The sequence below is a fragment of the Vanellus vanellus genome, assembly GCF_965231255.1.
Source record: "Vanellus vanellus genome assembly, chromosome: Z".
NCBI classification, from domain to species: domain Eukaryota; kingdom Metazoa; phylum Chordata; class Aves; order Charadriiformes; family Charadriidae; genus Vanellus; species Vanellus vanellus.
In genome coordinates this window covers 57507481-57529530 of record NC_138908.1, presented here as the reverse complement: position 1 = coordinate 57529530, position 22050 = coordinate 57507481, and the positions used below count along the sequence as shown (strand labels likewise).

General features: G+C 42.8%; 1 protein-coding gene across 1 annotated transcript in view; it reads left to right on the top strand.

Annotated features, from left to right (window-relative positions):
• Positions 1–2381: 2381 nt before the first annotated feature.
• The window catches only part of RCL1 (RNA terminal phosphate cyclase like 1), a gene marked incomplete at its 5' end in the record, with an annotated part of 31160 nt that continues 11491 nt past the window's right edge, over positions 2382–22050 (top strand). The window contains 7 exons of the mRNA XM_082497216.1: positions 2382–2529; positions 4882–4953; positions 6749–6924; positions 13537–13611; positions 14704–14828; positions 18319–18444; positions 21235–21391. Coding sequence (XP_082353342.1) covers positions 2382–2529; positions 4882–4953; positions 6749–6924; positions 13537–13611; positions 14704–14828; positions 18319–18444; positions 21235–21391 — 879 coding nt within the window. The remainder of the gene's footprint in view (positions 2530–4881; positions 4954–6748; positions 6925–13536; positions 13612–14703; positions 14829–18318; positions 18445–21234; positions 21392–22050) is intronic.

Sequence of the window (22050 nt, the reverse complement as noted above, 5' to 3'; positions counted from 1 at the left end):
AGATTACATCTTGTTTGAGGCCTTAAAATTACCAGTAATAGACATACTAGCAGAAGGCAAAAAGACTCATCACCTCTGTTGGATTGTATTACTACCCTTCTGCAGCCAAGGAATTTCAGTTTGCTGTTTCCTTGCCTCAGCTAGCTAAGGAGGAAATGGAGCAGGCTAGTGTGGGACAGCACTCCAGTTTATTTTAAACAAACAAAACACAGCAACTTTCTTCACAGTTCTTGTGGAAATTAGTGTATCAAAGGGGATATGAATAGCTTGTGAACCACTCATGGGTTAACACCAATTATCAAATGTGGGCTCTCACTGCTAAAAAGCCTGCACAAATATAATATTGGTCTTATTTCCAAAAAGACCTTTATGAAACAGATAAACGTTCTTGCTGAGGGACTACTATGATGTCCTGATGACTATAGCCTTGAAATCCTCCTTACTACAGTAATAAATGTGTGACTAAGGAGGTAAAAAGTGATTTGGGCTGCAGCCAACATAAAGGACAGAAGGAAACATTAACACCATGGAAATCTCATTTGAAACTTTTTCTGTGCCTTCATCTACCATAGCAGCTTACAGAAAGGCAAAACTGGCTTATTATAGCAGCCTTCCAATACTGAAAGATGGCCTACAGGAAAGACGGGGAGGGACTCTTCATCAGGGCCTGTAGTGATAGGACAAGGGGTAATGGTTTTAAACCGGAAGACTGTAGATTTAGGTTAGATATTAGGAAGAAATTCTTTACTCTGAGGGTGGTGAGGCACTGGAATGGGTTGCCCAGAGAAGTTGTGGATGCCCCATCTCTGGAAGTGTTCAAGGCCAGGTTGGATGGGGCTTTGAGCAACCTGGTCCAGTGGCAGGGAGGTTGGAATTAGATGATATTTAAGGTCACTTCCAACCCAAGCCATTCTATTATTCTATGATACATAGATTGTAGACTTGTTTATCAAAACAACAAATGATTCTTATTGCACACTGATCAGAAAAGCTGAGTTGGCAAGCAGCTAACAAAAGTCTAGTTCCTGCACAGTTCCTGTAAAGCATCCCTATCATGGTTTAAAAAAAAAAAAAAAAGATTTAGTCTCTGGGAAAAAAAAAAAAAAAAAACAAACAACTCATTAAGAAAAAAAAGTGTTGTCATTTGTAAGGAAAATGATCTGACCTTTTCTGTTAATAGCTGATGATGCCAAGCTGGGAGGTGCTGTTGACTCTCTTGAGGGATGAGAGGCCTTGTGGAGGGATCTGGATAGATTGGAGCACTGGGCAATCATCAGTGGCATGAAACTGAACACGAACAAATACAATATTCTGCACCTATGATGGAGTAATGCCAGGCACAAGTATAAATTGGGAGAGGATTGGCTGCAGAAAGGGATCTATCTGGTGGGCAGCAGGCTCAATATGAGCCAGCAGTGTGCCCTGGCAGCCAAGAGGGCAAACCACATCCTGGACTGCATCAAACACAGCATCACCAGCCGGTCAAAAGAGTGGATTATCCCGCTTTATTCAGCATTGGTGCGGCCTCACCTGGAGTACTATGTGCAGCTCTCAGCCCCACCATTTAAGAAGGATGTGAAGGTCCTCAAATGTGTCCAGAGGGCAATGAGACTGCTGAAAGGGCTGCAAGCCATGTCCTATGATGAGCGGTTGAGGACTTTGGGCTCGTCTAGTTTGGAGAAAAGGAGGCTGAGCGGTTACCTTGGTGCTCTCTACAGCTTCCTGAGGATGGGTAGTGAAGAGGTGGAACGCTGCTCCCTTCTCCAGGGATCCAGCGACAGGACGCGTGGGAATGGTGCAAAGCTGTGCCAAGGGAGGTTCAGACTGGATATGAGGAAGCATTTCTTTACCAAGAAGGTGGTCAAGCACTGTAAGAGGCTTCCTGGAGGGGTGGTTGATGCCCCCAGCCTGTCAGTGTTTAAGAGGCATTTGGACAATGCCCTTAATAATTTGTGCTAACTTCTGGTGAGCCCTGCAGCGGTCAGGCAGCAGGGCTAGGGGATCGTTGTAGGTCCCTTCCACCTGGAACTATTCTATTGCAAGAAACTTCTTTGCCTGTGCACATAAATGCAGCTCACGAACCGACGCTGTCACACCTCCACCGTAACTCACACCTCCCTTAAAACGCGGGCTGAAACCTTCACTCAGTGTCTTATTTAAGGGCAGCCACCATCCGCCACCGTCGCTAAGAGAACAGCCCGGCCTGAGGACTGGGAACTACACTCACTCCCCCGCGTAGCTCACCTCCGGACAGCCCGGAGAGGAATCACGGGGAAGGACGGAGACGACCACCGCCGCCACCGCCCCCCGCCCCGCCCTTTGCCCTTTGCCCCCGCCGCTGCCCCAGCGCTTCCTGTTTCCAACCACGTGGGCTCGGCGGCATGGCGGGCGGCGCGGCGGGCCCGGCGCAGTGCCTCAGCTACGCGGGGTGCAACTTCCTGCGGCAGCGGCTGGTGCTGGCCACCCTCAGCGGGCGGCCGCTGAAAATCCGGAAGATCCGCGCCAAGGAGGAGGACCCCGGACTCCGCGGTGAGCGGGGGTACCGCCACCGGGGGGAGCATGAGGGGCGGCGGCGGCGGCGGCGGGAGCCCGGCGGCGGCTGTGCCGGTGTGGGAGCTCGGTGGGGCGGCGGCAGGGGGCGAAGCGAGGAGAGTGTCACCCCGGGGACTGTGCCGCCCCCTCAGGACGGGGCTGGCCCGGTGTCGCCGGGAGCAGCCCGTCTCGTTCCGCTGCTGCCGTGGGGCCTTTGCGGGGAGCGGGAGGAGGTGCCACGCGTGGGGCTGACCCGCTCGCTGGGTCCTGCGTGGGCTCCGACGGCAGCCCCGGAGCTAGCCCGTGTCTCGGTAAAAGCGGGCTTTTCAGTCAACAGTTGTGGAGTTCGGGGGCGCTGCGGAGTCCGGATTCCCACAGCCTTAATGGGTCGCGCGTGAGCCTCTGATTTTTAGCCGAGTTTCCCCCAAATAGTGGTAAGGGAGGGAGACGGGAAAGCCGTTTGCTTGCCGTTTATGAAAGCTTCCGAGCCTGCAGTTTCCTTTGGAGGAAACCTTGCTTAGGCAGTACCCTCTTCATTCCTGTGCAGGAGCTGCCGCACCCCAAAGTAAAATTCCTCATGTGTCTGAAGTAAGAAGACAGTAGGGTGGAGATAGGGGAAGAGACATTGCTGTGGCATTCAGTTATTTTTTGGACAAGGTGTGAAGTTCAGAACAGGGTTAGGACCAGTGTAGACACTAGTCTGCCTCTGGAGGAGGCTGCAGCTTATAGCTAGAAATTCTCCGAAACTGTCAAAATGCTTGTGCGTGCTTAAGTTAACACATACTGTGACCCAAAGCATTTATTATTGCCATGGCATGTTTGGTGGTGTTGAAGTTGTGTGTGATTTAGGCTGCAGCCAACAAAGGACTGAAGGAAGCATTAACACCACAGATATCTAATTTCAAACTTTTTCTGCGCTTTCATCTACCACAGCAGCTTACAGTAAGGTAAAACTGGCTTACACTTTTTTTTTAAGAGGTGTTTGAATTGCCTTTTTCAAGTATGGGTTAAAATGTAAACTGTGACTGTAACAGAAAAATAGTAACAACAAACCCTGATTTGTGTTGATGATACAACATCCAGTTCTCTGCTTTTCATGACTGGAACTTTTGCAGTGAAAACTTTTCTACAGGTTTGTGCTCCCAGAGGGAAATGTGTATTTGCAAGGATGCACTCCTGCCCTGGAAGAGGTCCCAGAGCTCTCATATAAATTTAAGTTTAGAAATTATGGTAACGGAGAGCAGAACCGGCACTGTGTGACTGGGGCATCAACTGTATCATGCAAATATTGACAAACTGTAATTTCTGCAGGTAGCTCTTTGATTTAAATGTTTACGCATCCTAGAAGCTTACATAGGAAGAAAAATCCAATTGCTGTTTTAAGAAGTAACGCAGGGTTACTGCTAAGGAAGCACAACCTGCCGACTGTTATGCAGGTGCTGTTGGTCCTTAAAACTACCTGGGTTTTGAACTCTGCATATGTTCACATATTTTCCTTGATATTAAGTCTGTAGCAGCTTGGGATACCTAAATACTAGAATACTGGCATATTCCTTCCCTTTCTCCATGCCCCCCCCCCCTTTTTTTTTTTGTTAAATATGCTTATTCTTTCCCATGTCTCTGAGTGAGAGCGCACACAAACAAGAGAAACTGAGAAATTAGTTCCACGCGAACTGCTATAGTGTACACAGTAAGCAAGAAAGGAGGTGATGGGGAGACTTGTGTTCCTCTAGCTTTTATTATGTTTCGGAACATAATTTTGTTTACGGTTTTGGAAATGGAAAATGTGAAAGTCTGCAGATGGCTAATTGTGTTTGTGGAACTGCTGTGCAGCAGCAGAACTTCACATCTGAATGTCCCCTTCTTTTAAACTAAGACTTTTACAGAGAATAAGATGTTATTAGCTTACCATGCTTAAATATACGACATCCTGTTTGCTAGGTTTCGTATATTTTGCTTCATACTGAGCAAAATGTAAGTTGTCAAAGGTTTTATCCTGGGCTTGATTGATCCCTCAGGCCACTGTGGTCAGAAGTGTCAACTTGTATTGCTGTCTGTGTGTCGGGGAGAGGAGTGTCGCTAGTCCAATGGTCACATCTGGGGGCACCTCAATTGATTTGAGATGCCTATAAGCATGGGGGCTCAAATTAACATCTCTGGTTTTATAGTGAATTACCTTTTCTCATGTGATAGAATTATACCACAACAAGTAGGTGAGGGTAGACTTACTGTTGTAAGAGGCAGGAAAGGGAAAATGTACAAGTATTGTGTTGAAGCTTCTTTTTTTTTTTTTTTCCCCAGGAATAAATTTAAGGAATTTTAAAATTTTGTCTTTGTTCTATTCCTCAGATTTTGAAGCAAGTTTTATTCGCTTGATTGACAAAGTGACCAATGGCTCTCGGATTGAAATAAACCAAACAGGTGAGATCTGTTTTCTCTTCCTCCTCTGTTCTGGTCTTCCAGGCTGTATCAGTTGCTGCAGTGAAATCAAAGTTTTGGCTTAATGAAGTATGTGTTCAGATAGAATTGACTGAGAAGACCAGAAATAACCAAGCTGAGAATTTTTGTAGTAATTGATCACGTGCAAGAAGATCATCACTCCACCATAATGCAGAGAATTAAGCAAACTGTATTCCTTAAGAATTAAAATTAGTATTTTGTTTGGTATGCAGGATTTTGTAGTGGGGGAAGGTCCCTCTGAACCAGAATGGATTTTTGTAGAAGGCAAGGTTTGCCATCTACAGAGGCAAGCTTCTGAGCAAGGCTGCTTGTCTAGTCACCCTCAGAAAAGGGTGTCACACCCCACTCAGAAAAGAGGCAGGGGTGGGAAGTGACTCAGATTCACAAATCCCCAGCAGTGTGGACTAAGGTGATACAACTCTCAAGGTCCATACAAAAACATTAATTAGATCCCCACAGTGATCAATATATGTCTTAAGTAGGTCCATGATAATTGGTTAGGCATACAACAAATTGCGGCAAGTGGTAAAACAAATTATGGCAAGTGGTGAGGTACACCTTGCGTTACTGAACAATTCTAAGGGAAAAGAGAAAACAGAGGCGGGGGAAAGTGGGTGGGGAGAGAGAGAGAGACTGAGAGAGAGATAAAGAAATCATCGGTCCTGGTTCCCAACGGGGGTCTCTGGTTCATAGGAGTGCTCCTCTGCATGGATCCCCCCTTTGTAGTACTAATTTTCCCCTTTTATGTTTGCAGTAGCAGTACAACCTGCCATACAGCTATGCTGGCAGTTTTGTCTCAGGTTCCACCCCCCCAGGTTATGTATAGCATGATCTGGGTGGAGAGATGAGTGCTATAGTCGTATGTGTTTAGCATGATCTTGATAATCTTCATTAGCATATGCAGCATATTTCGTGGATAAAGGTCATTCATTGGACTCAATGGTCCCAAAAACAGAGAACTAACAAGCTTTAAAAGTTGAGCAGAAAGTCCTGTCTTCACAAGACTTCCCTCTCCCCCCCCAGACTCATCCTGTCTTATTCAAAGTTTTCTCGCCTGAATCATACAAGAGATAAGCAAGTGTTAGCATTATCAATTCTTTGAGCACAAAGCCTAGTTATCCAGACTCCACATTATCCACCCCTCAACTACAGCTGTATCTCAAGGTGCTTGCAAGTGTTTGAGGCGTTCCCTAGTGAAGCTCCGAAGGACTCCCCCCTCTCCTTATCTCTGCTCAGGCTGCTTCTCTCAGTCTTTGTTTGGGGAGTTTACAAGTAGTCTCTTACAAAGGGGTTGGTTTGAGCGAGAAGCATCTCGCATAAAAATCTCATCTGGTTCTTATCCTCATCTTTTTTTTTTTTTTTTCCCCTAAGGATTTTAAGGGTTATGGTTGGTCAGTAAAGCAGATGAACTACCACCAGATATGCTGAGACAGTGATGACCTGATGGTCTGGTGAAGATTTATCTGCTGTGGAGGATAATAATTGCTTGTATCGATATTTTTGGGATTGCTAAATTCCTTGATTTTTGGGGAGGAGGGGAAAGGAGAAATGATGCACAAGACAGACAGACACCTATGCATTGGCCGATTTATTAGCTGCAGACATAGAAGCAGCCTGCTGGAAGTGCTACCAGCTTTCATAAATTCTTCTTTCTCCAATTTGTCTGCATACATAGCTGCAAAGTGTCTATGCTTTAGTAATGACCAGTGTGCTGACAGCGCTCTGATTTGCTTTGCTCTACTGGCATCTTCCCCAGGTACTACCTTGTATTATCAGCCCGGTCTTCTGTATGGAGGCTCGTTGGAACATGACTGCAGCCCCAGTCGCAGTATTGGCTACTATTTGGAAAGTCTGCTCTGCTTGGCACCTTTCATGAAACATCCATTGAAGATTGTCCTGAGGGGAGTAACAAATGATCAAGTAGATCCTTCAGTAAGTAATAAAATTTAAGTACCAGAAGAGTATTTTTATTTTTCTTCTGGAAAAAAAGAAAAAGAAAGATTAGGAAGAAGTTTCTAAAACACGTTGCATTTCTGTGATCTCTCACATCCGGAAGTATCCAGTGTTACTACATCTGCCAGGAAACTCTCTGAATCAAACAAGCATCTGCTTTTCTGCTGCTTTTCTGCATCACGCTCCAAACTGCAGTTTATAATCCACCTTTTGACTTTCCATTCTGTACTGCTTCGGTCTTCTCCCCCGGAAATTCCTTTTAAATGCAATGTGAGGCCCTGCCACTGGTTTGCTTCTCCTGTTCTCTTAAAAATTAGATTTTTTTTTTTCTCCCACCCTGCGTATGTATTTACTGCAAAAAGAGCAAATTGTCTTTAAAATTTGAGTGTGACAAGGAAGGAATCTTTCTCTTCTGTTAGATGCTGGACATAGTTATACCAGTGTTGCTGTGAAGCCACTTTTCTGTTAGAAACTGAAGTCACATGGCAATTATGAAAATATAATTGCAAAAATATGTAATAACTCTCTCATTCTTCTGAAAGATGCTAGAAGGCATGGTAGATCAAACGACTATGAAATGCTTGCCTTGGTTTCTACTACTGCTGACTTAGAGTCCTTTGCTTTAACAGTGTTATTACAAAAATGAGCTGTGGATAACACGGGATTAAAACACTGAAGTAATGGTTAGTGGTTATGCACTCCCCCCCCAAAAAAAAAAAAACCAACCAAACATAATGAAACATAATGGCTTTTGGAGAACAGTGCTGCTGTTTACCTTTCAAGTGGTGATTGGAGATTTCCAGTTTTCCTCTGAATAGACTAAGGAAACATTGTCATCTGAAAACTTAACCAGTTTAAATGAATACAAATACTATTAGGTATAATGGCAGATATTAGATGAGCTTCCAAGTCCTGCTGGTATTTATGGCTTTTCAACTGTGCTTCTCTTATCATTTGAAAAACTTGTTCTCTCACCTGTGGCTCCGTGAGATGCACACGAGTCAAAGGATGATTGAAGTGGGATATACACAGCACTGTCAAGAAAAAAAAAAAAGGAAAAAACTCCTGAAATGAGAAGCAAGTTTCTCTAACCTTTCAGTCACCATGATTAGAAGAACCTAATAGAAATTATAAGTAGTAGGAATCAAAGAAGTCTCTTTTGGTTGACTGCATCTTTTTAATCACACAGGAGAAATTCTTGAATGATTTGGAGACAGCAGTCCAATGTTAGTGTTACTTTCAAGTAAGTTTGGATGCTTGTTTAAGCAATTGAGTCTTGATGCTGGAAATTATCCCTTTTCAGGCATCGGTCATGTGGGCCAACAGTGTTTAAACAATTTCAGTTGAAATGGGTGTGAGAATTTGAGCCAGTTAGTTTGTGCTTGAAGGGATCTTGCACTGGCCAAAGCTCAGACACAGAAGGGTGTTGGCATGTATTAGCTGACCACAGTACCTGACATGAAGTTTCAATAAAATGCAAATGTGCGTGCTAAGAAGTTATATCTTAAGTTCATTGTGCTGTAGAAGCACAACTGTAGTTGCTGTGACTCAGCTCATGTGTAGTAACTTTTTAAGTGGCAATAACTGAAGAGCGATTCCTAAAACTGGTTTATGTCTTTTTAACTAGCCTGACTAAATATTAAACTTTGTGCCCACCAATAAACTACTTTAGGGAGTTTTACAAGATCATACGGCTCTGCAGGTTGCTGAGACTAAAAGCACAAGTTTAAGTACTACCCTCGGTGGTTTATGGGCTTAAGTAGATGGAAACTTGGTCTTATATTGAGTTGGGCTTTTATATTTCAGTAGCAGAGGGTATTTAGAAACTAGGTGAACATTTATTACTTATGCTTGCCTGAAAAGGGATGCTTGAATTTGTCCATCCATCTGTACCCTTTCTGGCTTTCCAAGGAGAAGGGGGAAAGGCAAACCAATGTAAATACCTTATGGGTAGTTTAAAATAGGCAAATTTTCCCTGCTGCTCTTCATGTAAGAACCTCTCCATCTCAACTTAGTAGGTACAATAGGCAAGACACTCACTTCCCATCGTTGGAGAATTTTTATTCTTTTTCTTTGTAAAAGCCTTATGACATTTTGTAAATGCGTGTATTTTGGAGCTAGATGAACTCTGCGGGATGTATCCTTGCATAAGTGTGTTCAACATCTGTCACCTGCAGACAAATGTACAAATCCATATATGTGTGTGAAAATATATATATGTACATATACACACATATGATCCTATAGCACCCTCTTTGTGCTTGAAAGAAGGTAGTCCTGCCCATGCTCCTCCATATCTCCTTCTTTCAGCCACACAGTCCTGCGTACTCCGGTACCCTGGACACTTTTCAGAGCCATTCCTAAGCCAGTTCAACTAACTGGCAAAATGGCAGAGAGCTGTACCCCTGCATTTTCTCATGGAGGCATCCACGGGGTAAGTAGCAGCAATGTGTGTACAGCCAGAGGAGTGGGACCTTTCCCTCATGGTAGCAGTGAGCAGGTAGGCTGACCCACTGGGCCTTCTGAAATCCGCTCTCAGCACTGAGCTTTCAGCTTTCACACAGCCTCAAAAACATCTGTTGGATGTGATAGCTGTGTTGTGGCTTTGAGGTTGCTCTTTGCCGAGACCACCTTGTCGGTAGGACAAGAGGGAAGGTGGCAGATCTGCTGTTGGGAGAGTGGAAGTGGTCAAGGCGAAAGGAAGTGAGTCACTCACTGAGTGAGAGGGACATGACTTTGCTCGCACTTGTTGGGAAGAGACATGGCTTTGGAATACCAGCCTGAACCAGCCACTGGCAGCCTGCATTTGCATTATATTTTTCTGCGCAACCGCTGGTGACACCTGACCGTGGATAGCTTGTGGGACCAGCCATGGGGGAATGGCATATAGAGTTGAGGTAGTTTCAGGTTTTTTTTTAGAGAGAGCATGTATGTGGAGGGTGTCTTTATAAAATGCCTTTTTGAAGGAAATGGCGGTGGCATGCAAATAATAGCTCTTATTTTTCTTTCCTTCTATACATGTTGTTATTCTGACAGATACGTAGTGCTGCAGTAATGTGGTTTTAGAATAATTGTTCTTAATGTTTGGATTTGCAAGTGTTGAAGTTTTTTTTCAGCTGTGCCGTGGGACTTTAAACAGAAATTACTTTCATGCTGGCATGAGACTAGCATATGAAGTTTTGGCTTGCCAGCAATCATCTTCAATGTTAATCAAAATTCAGCAGTTGTCTGTAATCCCAGAAAAACAAGGCGTTTTTCCTACTGACTTTTCTGTCTTTTTTTTTTTTAACTTGCCAAACTCTGGTTTCGGTTCTTGTCCCCAGAACACAGGGCTGTATATATGTCAGGGATAAATGCTCTTCTGTGCAGCGCTAATGACTACGCAGGCCAGTTAATGCTTGCCCCTTTGCTAGGTAGCCATGTGCTGCAGGGTGTGTGTCTGGGTTTGGGATTTTTTTTTTCAGTTTTGCACTAGCTAATAGATTCTGCAAATCACTAAAAGTTACTTTTCTTTTTGTTTAGTAATCGTAGATTTCTTTAAAGGAAAAAGGGTTGTATTTACAGCAGTTTGTGAACAATCAATGTCTACGGGACTTAGCAAGTTGTTGGCATTTGTGGTGAGGTATGCCCTTGGTTGTATGATGCATTTGCTGTGGTACAAGTTGGTGTTGCGTTGTCTGCTCTGGAGATAGAATAACTGCCCTTCAAAGGCGAGCTGAAGAATGGCTTTATGGCTGCGTATAGGCAAGAGACTAGAAATATAGTTTTAGGTCTCAGTTCTGCTACCATCTTGTGAGTGAAGTACTTAACCTCTCCTGCCTGAACTCCCACTTGTCTGCTAAGCAGAACAGCCTTTCCCACTTCTTCAAATACTGGAAATTACCTTCTCTATTTAGGCTGCAAATTTGGAACAGAGACAGTCTCTTATTATGTGTCTGTCTGGTACCTGATAAGTATCATGCCTGGAATTTGTCTGAGGACTAAAAACTATGACAAGTCTTGAAATTTTTGAAAACAGACAAACCAGACCCAAAATTGATCTGGCTTCCTAATGCTGGCATAATGTGCTTTCTCCAGAGATAAAGACTTCAGTCCAGAATTGCAAGAGTAGAAATGAAGAAGGAAAAGGGAGTTCCTAACCTACACAGTGAAGCTTTTCTTTTTTTACTGGTATATTTTGTTTCCCAAGTATGCTGGTTTGAGTGACACAGGACTAATTTATCTTCTAATACTTGGGAAGACTGCACTTTTAGAAGACTCTAGTGTCTGAATTTGTGAAAATATTTACTTTATAGGCAGCTATGGTGTGTGGGTTTCAAGGCTCAGTGTTTTCAAGCTTGCCAGGGGTGAGGAGGAGCGAGACCTGGGCATTTGACGCAAGCTGGCCAACGGGGTTATTTCATACCATGAACATCGCAGTCAATATAAATTAGAAGTTTGCTGCGAAGTTCTCTCTGTCTCCCTTGACGGCTGCCATCCTGAGAACTTCTCACCCAGGTGCCAGAACCCTGAGCCCTTCCCTTCCTCCTGAAGTTGTAGTGCTCTCAGTGTCCCACATTTACTGTCCGCTGCTGGGAGTGCACAGCCTCCTACTGGTAGAATTGGCTGAGTATAATCTGTGCATATTTTATATTGGTATCAGGATCAATGTTGGTTCTTTAGTGCTATTAATGTTAATTATCTAGTCTTATTCTATTAAATCCGCTTATATTTCAACCCCCAGGTTTCCTTGCTTTTCCCCCAGTTCCCCTTCCTGGCTGGGGAGGGGTCATCAGGTGATAGAATGATTGTCTAAACAATGAATTGTTATGGGTTTCTCAAACCATAAAACTAAGGGAGAAATATTGTGTTACTTTAACGTCAATTAAAGATCAGATCCAGATCAGCATGTTGGAACTTCTACCAGTGGTATGCACATGTGTCTCTGTGTGTACATGCATGTTAGTAAAGGTTTTTGCTCTAAAAGTCAAATTTGTGTGATTACTGAATACTACTGAGGGGCTGAATTAAAAATATAGACTGTAAAAAAAAAATATAGGGGCTGTAAAAAAAATATAGACTATATAAATATAAAAAAATAATTGACCGACTTGTAGGGTTTTTTTAACAAAGACATTCAAATATTGATACTACCATTAAAAACAATACCAAACGTTTCTCTGTAAGAAAGAAAGTATGTTGGTGTCGTGGTTTGGCCTCAGCCAGCAACAGAGAACCACGCAGCCGCTCACTCGACTCCCACAGCCGTGGGAAAAATCAGCAGAAAAGGGCAAAACTCGTGGGTTGAAATATTATAATTTAACAGAACAGACAAAGGGAAAAAGAAAGAAAAGAAAGAAAGAAAAACAATAACACCGGTAAAGGAATATAAGAACGCGGTTACAGTACCGCCGCGAAGCGCACCGACCGGACCCGCACCGCCGCAGCCCGCCCCCGAGTGGCGACTGACTCCCGCTCCCCGGCTAGCTCCTTTTATAGCGGGGCATGGGTCACGTGGGATGGAATACTTGCCTCCCCTGCCGGCTCCTTGGGGAAATTAACCCCATCCTTGCCGAAACCAGGACAGTTGGCCAGCAGGATTTGAAGAATGAGAAGTGCAGCATACACTTGTAGCTGCTCAGGTAGCTCTAACACGTTGTTCACAGCTTTGTAGGTGAGGTATGTGCTGCTGCTTTGTCTGTGGCTTTCACTGTCCGCCAGCACAGAGAATGAAACTCAAAAATTGTGGTTTCTGGCTGAAGGCATGGGAAGGAGGGTGCTTTTCTTCTGCTTCCTCGACTGCTGTCTGCCCCATGCCTGTTTCTTTCACCTGAATTTAGTTCCTCTTTGGTAATGCTTTCCTGGTCCTGTCTCTCGCAAGCTGCTTGTCTTGGCTAACTCCCTGTGCTGTTCCTCCGCTAAATCATTTTTGTCACCTTCGGCAATGCTACTGAAGTTTCAGGAGAGGGAAGATCACAGTCGCTGTTGTCTCAGGTCAGCAATTAGGAGGAGCAATGGCAAGGAAAATCCTGCTCAGACCTGGATCTAGCAAGCATCTAGCTCAAAGGGAGTGTGTGAATGATGTGTCACCCACTTCAGATTCTTCTGAGTATTTCAACAGAAGTTACCTAGAAGCTTCTGATTCTCAGAAACAGATGAAAAGAAGTTCTTGACAAAAGGATGAGATTCTTCCTGCCAAATCAAGGGCCTGCTCCAAAATGCAAAGGTTCTCACAATCATCATTTGTTTAGCTGTAGGATTTTTTTAGCAATGACAGAAGAATATAATTTTTTCAATGTCTGTGTTCAGAGAAACAGGTGAGCTGTTGTAGCTGAACCATAATAGAAATAAAAATCAGGCTGAGGAAGAAATCCAGAATAAGAAATTCCATCTCCCAGTAATTTATTCTTGCAAATTGTTTGAGTAATGAGATACTGTGGTAGTCTTAAGAGTAGCTGAAGCTCTCTATGCTGCATTCCCATGTGTTCCCATAGAATACCTAGTATGGAGAAGCCTTGTCTTTGTTACATACCTCATAATGCAATGACTTTTAAATTACTGACTTCTGTAATTCCAATAAAGAGTCTGCTTTTTTAATTCTGTGTTCTGTAGGTTGATGTCCTTAAGGCTACAGCTCTACCACTACTGAAGAAATTTGGAATTGATGGTGAAAGTCTGGAAATCAAGGTAAGACAGTTTACTCATTTCTAAAGGAACACGTTTCTAAAATTGCCTCTTGTTCGTAGCATGTTTTAAATGGCATACCAGCTACACAGTGACTGAAGATGTGGTAGAAGAGAGGTGCAAAGGCTATGGGTAGAGAGGGTAAAGAGAAGGTAGTGACTTTTCTTAGTCTTCAAGATCTTTGCAAGCTAAGAAGCCATTTTTCTTTCTTGTTCCTCTTCAGTTAATTTAATTTCTTTTTCCTTCCACTTGCTCTTCCTGCCCTATGCTTAAGACTAGGGAGTAATAGTAGGATCTTTTGCCTCCTTCACTGGTAGAGAAGCTGGATCTGTGTTTGGGTCACTGAGATTTGCTTCCAGTTTGGAAAATACAGGAAAAAAATTTTCTTTAAAAACTACACTCTTCCCTTATCTGCATTACTAGTCTTTGCTTGCTCTACCAAGTTCTGCCTGTCCCCTGGCCACCGCCCCCCGCCCATGGCCCAGAACCCCATGTCATCCTCCTGGGACTGTCAGCCCCTGCTTCAGCAACCCCACAGCAGAGCCAGTCCCCAGCTCCCCACAGCCCTGCCCTCCCTGGCCATGTGCCACCTGAGCCAGACCCACCCATGGGCCCATGTCCCATCCCCATCCTTGTGGATGCTGGCTGGGGCGGTGGGACACCCTTGGGCTGGCCTGGCCTGTTTATGCGAATAAATGTGTTCTGGTCCGCCATATACATACTAAGCATCACTTCCAGGCTTTCTTCAGCAGTGAGGTACAGATTTGCTGTTAGAGACCAGTCTTAAGCCAATGTTGCCTTCCTGCTAAAGGTGTTGGGGTTTTGTTTGTTTGGTTGGGTTTAGTTTTGCATTGAGAAGCCATGCCCTGCTGTACTTGTGAGAGAGGAGGAGAAAATAAATAAATTTTTGCTTATAGGTTTGGTGCAAAATCCATTTCTGCCTTTAGGATGTCTTTTTCTCGCCTCTGTTCATGCAATACCCCTATTGATAACATTTTATTATATGTGAAATAAAAGCTATCATTTTTTGAGTGTGTAAGTACATTCTTTGTGCTCTTTACTAACCTGCTTTTTTTCTTCCATTATTGTTTCTAGATCAACCGGAGAGGAATGCCTCCCAAAGGGGGAGGAGAAATAGTGTTTTCTTGCCCGGTGAGAAAGGTCTTGCAGCCTATTCAGTTCACAGACCCTGGCAAAATCAAGCGCATCAGAGGAACTGCGTATCCTTTTTTTCTTTTTTTCTTTTTTCTTCTTTTAAAGGAGTTTGCCTTAAAAAAGTAAGTCCCCCAACTTGAAGTCGCAGAAGCGGAGAGGAACCTAATGAAATTCAACAAGGGCAAGTGTAGGGTCCTGCATCTGGGGAGGAATAACCCCATGCAGCAGTACAGGTTGGGGGCTGACCTCCTGGAGAGCAGCTCTGTGGAAAGGGACCTGGGAGTACTGGTGGACAACAGGATGCCCATGAGCCAGCAATGTGCCCTGGTGGCCAAGAAGGCCAATGGCATTCTGGGGTGCATCAAGAAGAGTGTGGCCAGCAGGTCGAGGGAGGTTATCGTCCCCGTCTCCTCTGCCCTGGTGAGGCCCTATCTGGAGTCCTGTGTCCAGTTCTGGGCTGCCCGGTTCAAGAAGGACAGGGAACTGCTGGAGAGGGTCCAGCAAAGGGCTACAAAGATGATTAGGGGACTGGAGCTTAGGCACTTGGCTCTTTTTAATCTAGAGAAAAGAAGACTGAGGGGGGAACTTATCAATACTTATAAACACTTAAAGGGAGGGTGCCAGGTAGGTGACAACAGTCTTTTTTTCAGTGGTGCTCAGTGATGGAACAAGAGATAACGGGCACAAACTTCAACATAGGAAGTTCCATCTTAACATGAGGAGGAACTTCTTTACTTTGAGGGTGGCAGAGCACTGGAACAGGCTGCCCAGGGAGGTGGTGGACTCTCCCACACTTGGGACATTCAAAACCTGCCCAGACGCTGTCCTGTGCAACCTGCTGTAGGTGACCCTGCTCTGGCAGGGGGGCTGGACTAGATGATCTCCAGAGGTCCCTTCCAACCCTGACCATTCCGTGATTCTGTGAAGTGCACCCATGTTGCTGAGCATATATCCAGATAACACAAGGTGACATTATACAGAGGGATGACACAACTAGATTTCAGGACTATGTCTCAAAACTACTGTGTTTTGAATACTGCTGTTCAAAAAGCATCAGTACACAAGTAAATAAGCTTAAAACTGAACAGCAGTATTTAAAATTTTTTCAGTAGCAAGAAAAACAAAACGCCTTCCATCACATAATGTAGCAGCACTAAAAAGAATCTCACCTTGTTTGTAAATCCCGTAATAACAAATGTCACTTTGTTACGCGTTGAATAGGTGACATCTTGGCTGTTAATGAGTCTAGCAGAATGTTGGATGGCAGCTTAACTTTTAGTTCAGTTTACACTGCAGTACACACGTGTGAACTGCGCTTTTTGTTTTGTTATGAGAAGTTTGTTAGCTCTTTGCCTTCAGTAGTACCATTGGAGATGGAAGTGGAGGAGGTTTTACTTCTGCACAAAGATAAGGGCACAAAATATTGTTGTGGAGTAGTCACTTTTGCAAACAATGGTGTATCTAGTTAATGTTTTGGTCAGGGTTTTTGCCTTTATTTTTGCCTTTATTTTTGCCTTTATTTTTGCCTTTATTTTTGCCTTTATTTTTGCCTTTATTTTTGCCTTTATTTTTGCCTTTATTTTTGCCTTTATTTTTGCCTTTATTTTTGCCTTTATTTTTGCCTTTATTTTTGCCTTTATTTTTGCCTTTATTTTTGCCTTTATTTTTGCCTTTATTTTTGCCTTTATTTTTGCCTTTATTTTTGCCTTTATTTTTGCCTTTATTTTTGCCTTTATTTTCTTATTGGCAAGGTATACTAAAGGTTGTATTTCATGAGCTTCTGTGCTCTCTTGGGCATTTGCCAACTTGTAGTTTAGTTTGTGATTATGAGTCCTAAACATGATCTGGCTCTGATTACTCAAAAGAAAAGCAGGAATGGGGCAGGTTTCCTGCCAGAGGTGCAGACTTGCAGTCTGTTCCTCCTTTTACTGTACGGCATACCGTCATAATTTTGTGTGAAAACAGCATGCCTTGACCTCTGTTTCCAACTGCAGCATTTGGATGAGTGCAGCATTGCCAAGTGAGAGCAACTTTACTGGGTATGCGTGCTGTAGGATAACAAAGGAGGCAGCTCAGTGTGCTTTTGGTGGTGTTAGTCATGGTCTTTGCACCAAGAAAGTAATTTCCTTATGCCCCCATCTACCTCTGTATTAACTAGTTCAGTCTTCTGTTTCTGTGTGAAGAGGAAGCAGTGATCATAGCTTTAGCGGCACCTTTCTAAATTCACATTAATACACAACGCCATTGTGGGCCACTTTGACTGGATTTGGTCAATGTGTGTGAACTACATATTTTTGAACTTCCTCTTTCCTTTTCCTGGGCTTCTTCTCAGGGATAAAGGTTTGCCTTTAGTAAGCCTGTTTAGAAGCAGTCTCATTTTAGTTTTCGCGCTAAGTGGTTCTTCAAGCCAATACAAAACAAAACATCTGGAAGAATAAGTGCTTGGGTCTTTTATGTGTGCATTTTTGTCCCTTCAAGGTTCATCTGAGCAGTTCTGCTTCCTCCCAGCCGGGGAGCTTGTCGTGCGGCAACTTTTCATAGTCATCCAAAATACTGAGCTTACCAACTGTGCAGAACAATCAGTTTTCTGATTATTATTTACTGGTTTTGTCCTTAAGATCTTAAAGCTTTTGTTTTACCTACTCCACAAGAGCATGCAATAGAAATTTGTAGAAAAGGAAATTATCTTCTGCCAGCTGGGGGGTTTGACAGTGTTTCTCTGCATTGCTGTGCACATGTAGGTGCAGATGGGGAGTTAAATGTGCAGAGCATGAGTCTGCATTATATATAGCTGGGGTGGAATGTGGAGCACAAAGAGTTTTGTACATTCGAAGATCTGTTGGGAATATCACCGGAGCAGCGTCTGAGTAAAAGGGCACAAAGGCAGTTCATCTCTTGTGTACTGTGAAGAGGTGTGTTGAGGTGAGCAGGAAGGTGGTAATTTCTTCTTCCCTGGAACTGTTACCCTCACAGGCTGAGTGACTAGAGAACCAGTGAACCCGATAGCCTTACAGCACTGCAAAATAGTTGGAGAGAGCAAAAATTTGCCTTTTCTTTTTTAGCCTTTTAAAATTATTTTTTTCATTTGTTAAAACATTTGTCTTTAATTTCATCTACCCAGTTTCTCCCTGATAGAAATAGAAAGACAGGATTTCTTGTTGCTAACTCAGAAAAATTTCACCCGTCACTCTTCATATAAGTATATGAGGAGCAGAGCACACAGGGCTTCCTCCATCATAGGAAAGCACAGGATGATGGAACAGGAACTTAAAATTATTGAAGGGCATTTTTAAGGTAGATGTCATAATAAGCTGTTCTTCTGTACATGTTGTTTGTACCTCACTTCAAGGTATATCAGTGAAAAGTGCGTTAAGTGCTTTCTACAGTCGTGTGCTTCCCTAAGTACAGCAAAATGGACCAGCGCTCATGAATGGATGTGTAGGACAAAACCATATTTTCCGAAATAATGCATTGGGATCTCTTGGTCGCTTTTGTTCAGTCTCTGGTTTAAATTTCTTTTGTGACCACAATTAATTCCTTAGCTTGGAAATGTAGATACTCTGTCAGAGTGTCACCACAGATGGCAAACAGAATGGTGGAATCTGCAAGGAGCATCCTGAATAAATTCCTCCCAGACATTTATATCTACACAGATCATATGAAGGGGGTCAGCTCTGGAAAGTGAGTATCCAATATTCACAGGGAACAGAAATGTAATTTTGCATTGATTCATCTGCTTGGGTGTTGTGATCTGTATTTTTAATGAATTTTAGACCATGATCTTCTATTTTGCTGACTTGAAATAAATATTTCAATTCCAGGGGGAAAAAAAAAAGTGGAATTATTCACTACATACATTTGTTTTACTCGTGGTACAGGGATAGCAGTTGTGTGTGTAGTTTTTTGATCGTTTGTTCTTGTTAACAAGGAATGTAGTACATCTTTATTGCCACTAAAGGCAACTTGAGCTCACTTCAATTTTCAGCCTGTTGCTTTGAAGTGAGATTAAGATCAGAGGCGTCATGGTATGTTGTGAAAACTTGAATTCAGACTTGACCATACACTTTCTTACGGAAATGGTAGTATTAACAATGGGACCAAACTGTTCTGGAAAGTGTTTGAGCTGTATGGGTTGTCTTCTGCTTTACTGTTACATAAATAGCTAAAAAAGTGTCCTTTCACTAGTGAGGACTGGAAAATTAAGACATTAATTTACTATACTTCCACAGATTTTGTTTGCCAGCAGAACACAGAAGTGATGGATGGATTCAGACAATTTTACTGATATCTGTCAGCTTTATTGTACTCTTGTCACTTTTTGGTCAAGGTTGAAGGAGTTCTGGATAACTAATTTGCTTGTCTTCTGTCTGTATGTGCAAATGCAAGCATGCCCATTCACTGTTTCTGCTTTTTGAAATATTACCTTAAAGGAAACCTGTTAGTTGCAAGTTTACAAATTGATGACTCGCTTTTAAGTAGTTTTCCTCTTTTCTAGTCCTTCATCCTATTTAATACCCCGGGTTAGTAAATCTTGTGGCTCCAGACTGTTAGCGCTGATCAGAATTGTGAAAGCTTCCAGGAGCTGTGAGTTTTTGGGGTCTTATTTATAGACACATAAAAAACAAAAGTGGAAAAGTCAAATGAATTGGGGCAGCAGAATTAGATTCACTACTTGTATGGGTAGCCCAAGCAGAGGGATAAATAATAGCATGGAAAGAGGAACTGAATCCCTCTCCACCTTGCTGGTGCATGTAGCTTCTAATGCTGCTGTGCTGTCACATTCAGCATAATTACGGTGCCAGTACAATTGCAGTATTTAACGTTGTGGCACTTTGGCAAAGCTTTCTTATTACCTGCTTCCCAGTGGCTCTGTGTGTGTGCATCTTGGCAAGACAAGGAAGGAAAGCGATATGCCTTGTTTCCAGTGCTGCCTCTGGTGATGAGTAAGACCAGCAAGGACTAGTTCAGCCTATTTGTCCCAGCCCAAACCAAGTCTCAATTTCAGAATATGAAGAGTTGAATTATATACCTTCAACAGTGCCAAAACCTTCAGGGCATATGTTATTTGAGCGTCTTCTGCCACCTATAATGTCTCTCTAAACAGAAACTTCCAGGTTCTATTTTGAGCATTTGCAGCAAAAAGTTTGTGCAGATGCTTCCTAATATTGTCTGCACATACATGCGGCACTGGATGATTTTCATTCTTATTTAGGCAGATTGCCACGTGCTTCTGAACACTAACAAAATCTGCCAGTGGGTATAGTTATTAAAGGATACTTGTCCAAAAAATAGCATCTTTGACCCTGTTCTTGTCATGCTGTCTAGATCTCTGTGTCTCAGAGGAAGAAAAGGAGAAGAAAAACATCTTTAACATACCTTCTGTGTTGCTCAGCAAGTGCAGGCAGTTAAATATGGGTGGGAACCACTGATATCTTTTCATTCCCGTCCTAATGCGTCTGGAGGCACTGCTGTATTTCTGGCACTGGGAGTGTTTGTTTGTATTGATGTTTGGGGTTTGATTTTTGTGGTTTGTTGATGCTGGTGACATTCCTTACAGTTTTGGGTCAGTGGGACTATTTTAATTAAAAAGTTTGGGTGACAAAGGCAGCAGGAGTCCAGAACTGTGGGAAGTTAAGTTAGCCTTATTTTAAATGGCTAGCTATTGATGCTGTTCCAGAGCCTATAAAAAAGACAATCTAGTGACTTTTTTTTCCCTTCCTTACAACTTTCTGATTTCTTAGCAAGCTGTACTCAGCCATCTGTGACTTTCTTGTAGCAAAAATGTTTCTTTACTCTCACAATAGCATTTTGTAGGAGCCTAAGCTCTGAATTTTTTGTTTCTTTCTTCAAATTGTACATTCAGAATTCTTACACTGTTATGATTTGTATGGTATTGAACTGAAAGGGAAAAGAAGTGCTTAGAAATACAAATAACGAGGATCAAACTTTTTTTATTCTCCTGCTTGCCACAATGACTATGGTCTAATCTTGCTAAATATTGAAGCTTCCAGGTAAAGAGCTTGATCCCTAAAGAAAGTTAGTTTTGGTTTTGAATGTCGCAGAGAAGAAACTCCAGATACCTTTGAAGTGTTGAATTCATTAACATGAATTAAATAAATGTGAAAGACACTCTTTTCCTTAATAGAGGGGGATATTTCTGAGTTTTAGATGTTTTAGCCTTTATATTTTTCCTTCCTTTTTTCCTTTTTGAAGAGTTTGTGCCAGGAATAGCCAGCACAGTGGGTTTGGGGCAAGTGGTACTGGGTTTAACTTTTAAATACTGTTGTTAATGTTTATTCCAGGGTGAATCAAATGTATAGAACAGGAGATTTGTCAGCAAGTTCAGATTCCCAGTATTGTCCTGTGAGCAGAGCTGTTTGTTGACTTGACAAGGAGGTTGGCTGGGAGTAGTTCTTGGTTCATTACTCTATTTTTGCCCTAAACCAAATGTACTTTTTCCCTTTCTTTCAGATCACCAGGTTTTGGCATGTGCCTTACTGCAGAAACCATCAACGGCACTATTCTCAGTGCTGAACTAGCCTCAAACCCTCAGGGCCAGGGAGCAGCTGTGCTTCCCGAGGAACTTGGCCAGAATTGTGCTAAGCTGTTGCTTGAGGAGGTCTACAGGGTAAGTGGCCAATATGTTTTTCTGTGTGCAGCTGTAGGGAAAGGAGGTAATAACATATTGGTAAAGGAAGAGGTGGTTTGGGGGCAGCCTCAGACGGGCTCAGATCCAAACAGAGAAAGGATGTGATGCTACCAGTGTCTTCATCCAGGTAAGGAGTGGTTTTAATGGGTTCCGTTAGCAGTGTAATGACTTACTGGGCCATGTTATTTCCCATGTCCAGGAGATGTTAATATGAATCATAGCAGTGGCAGATTTTTCTTTTGTTGCTTTCTGTCTTCAGCAGAATTCAGTTGGTTTCACTGATAACGTTTTTTTCATAGTTTACCTTTTTTAATATTTAGTTGGAGGAGTAATAGAGTCGATGCTCTTAAACTAGTGGTTGAAATGGGGCATTATGAGTGGGAGAACATATGAGGAAGAAAAAGGGGGGGGAAAAAAAAGGCAGCTAGCCTCAATGGTGGCTGCTTAATGGTGATGATGACAAAGTCAACTGTGCTGAGATCTGTTGGTTGCATGAGGAATTGGCTGAATGATTTGTTGGAAAGGAGCTAGGACAGTGTTTGGACAGGAATCTTAAGTGCATCTCAGTCTTCTGCAGTGTAATTTTTTCTTGTATTAAAATTTTTTTCATTTGTGGTGAAACTTTTAGTGAATGACCA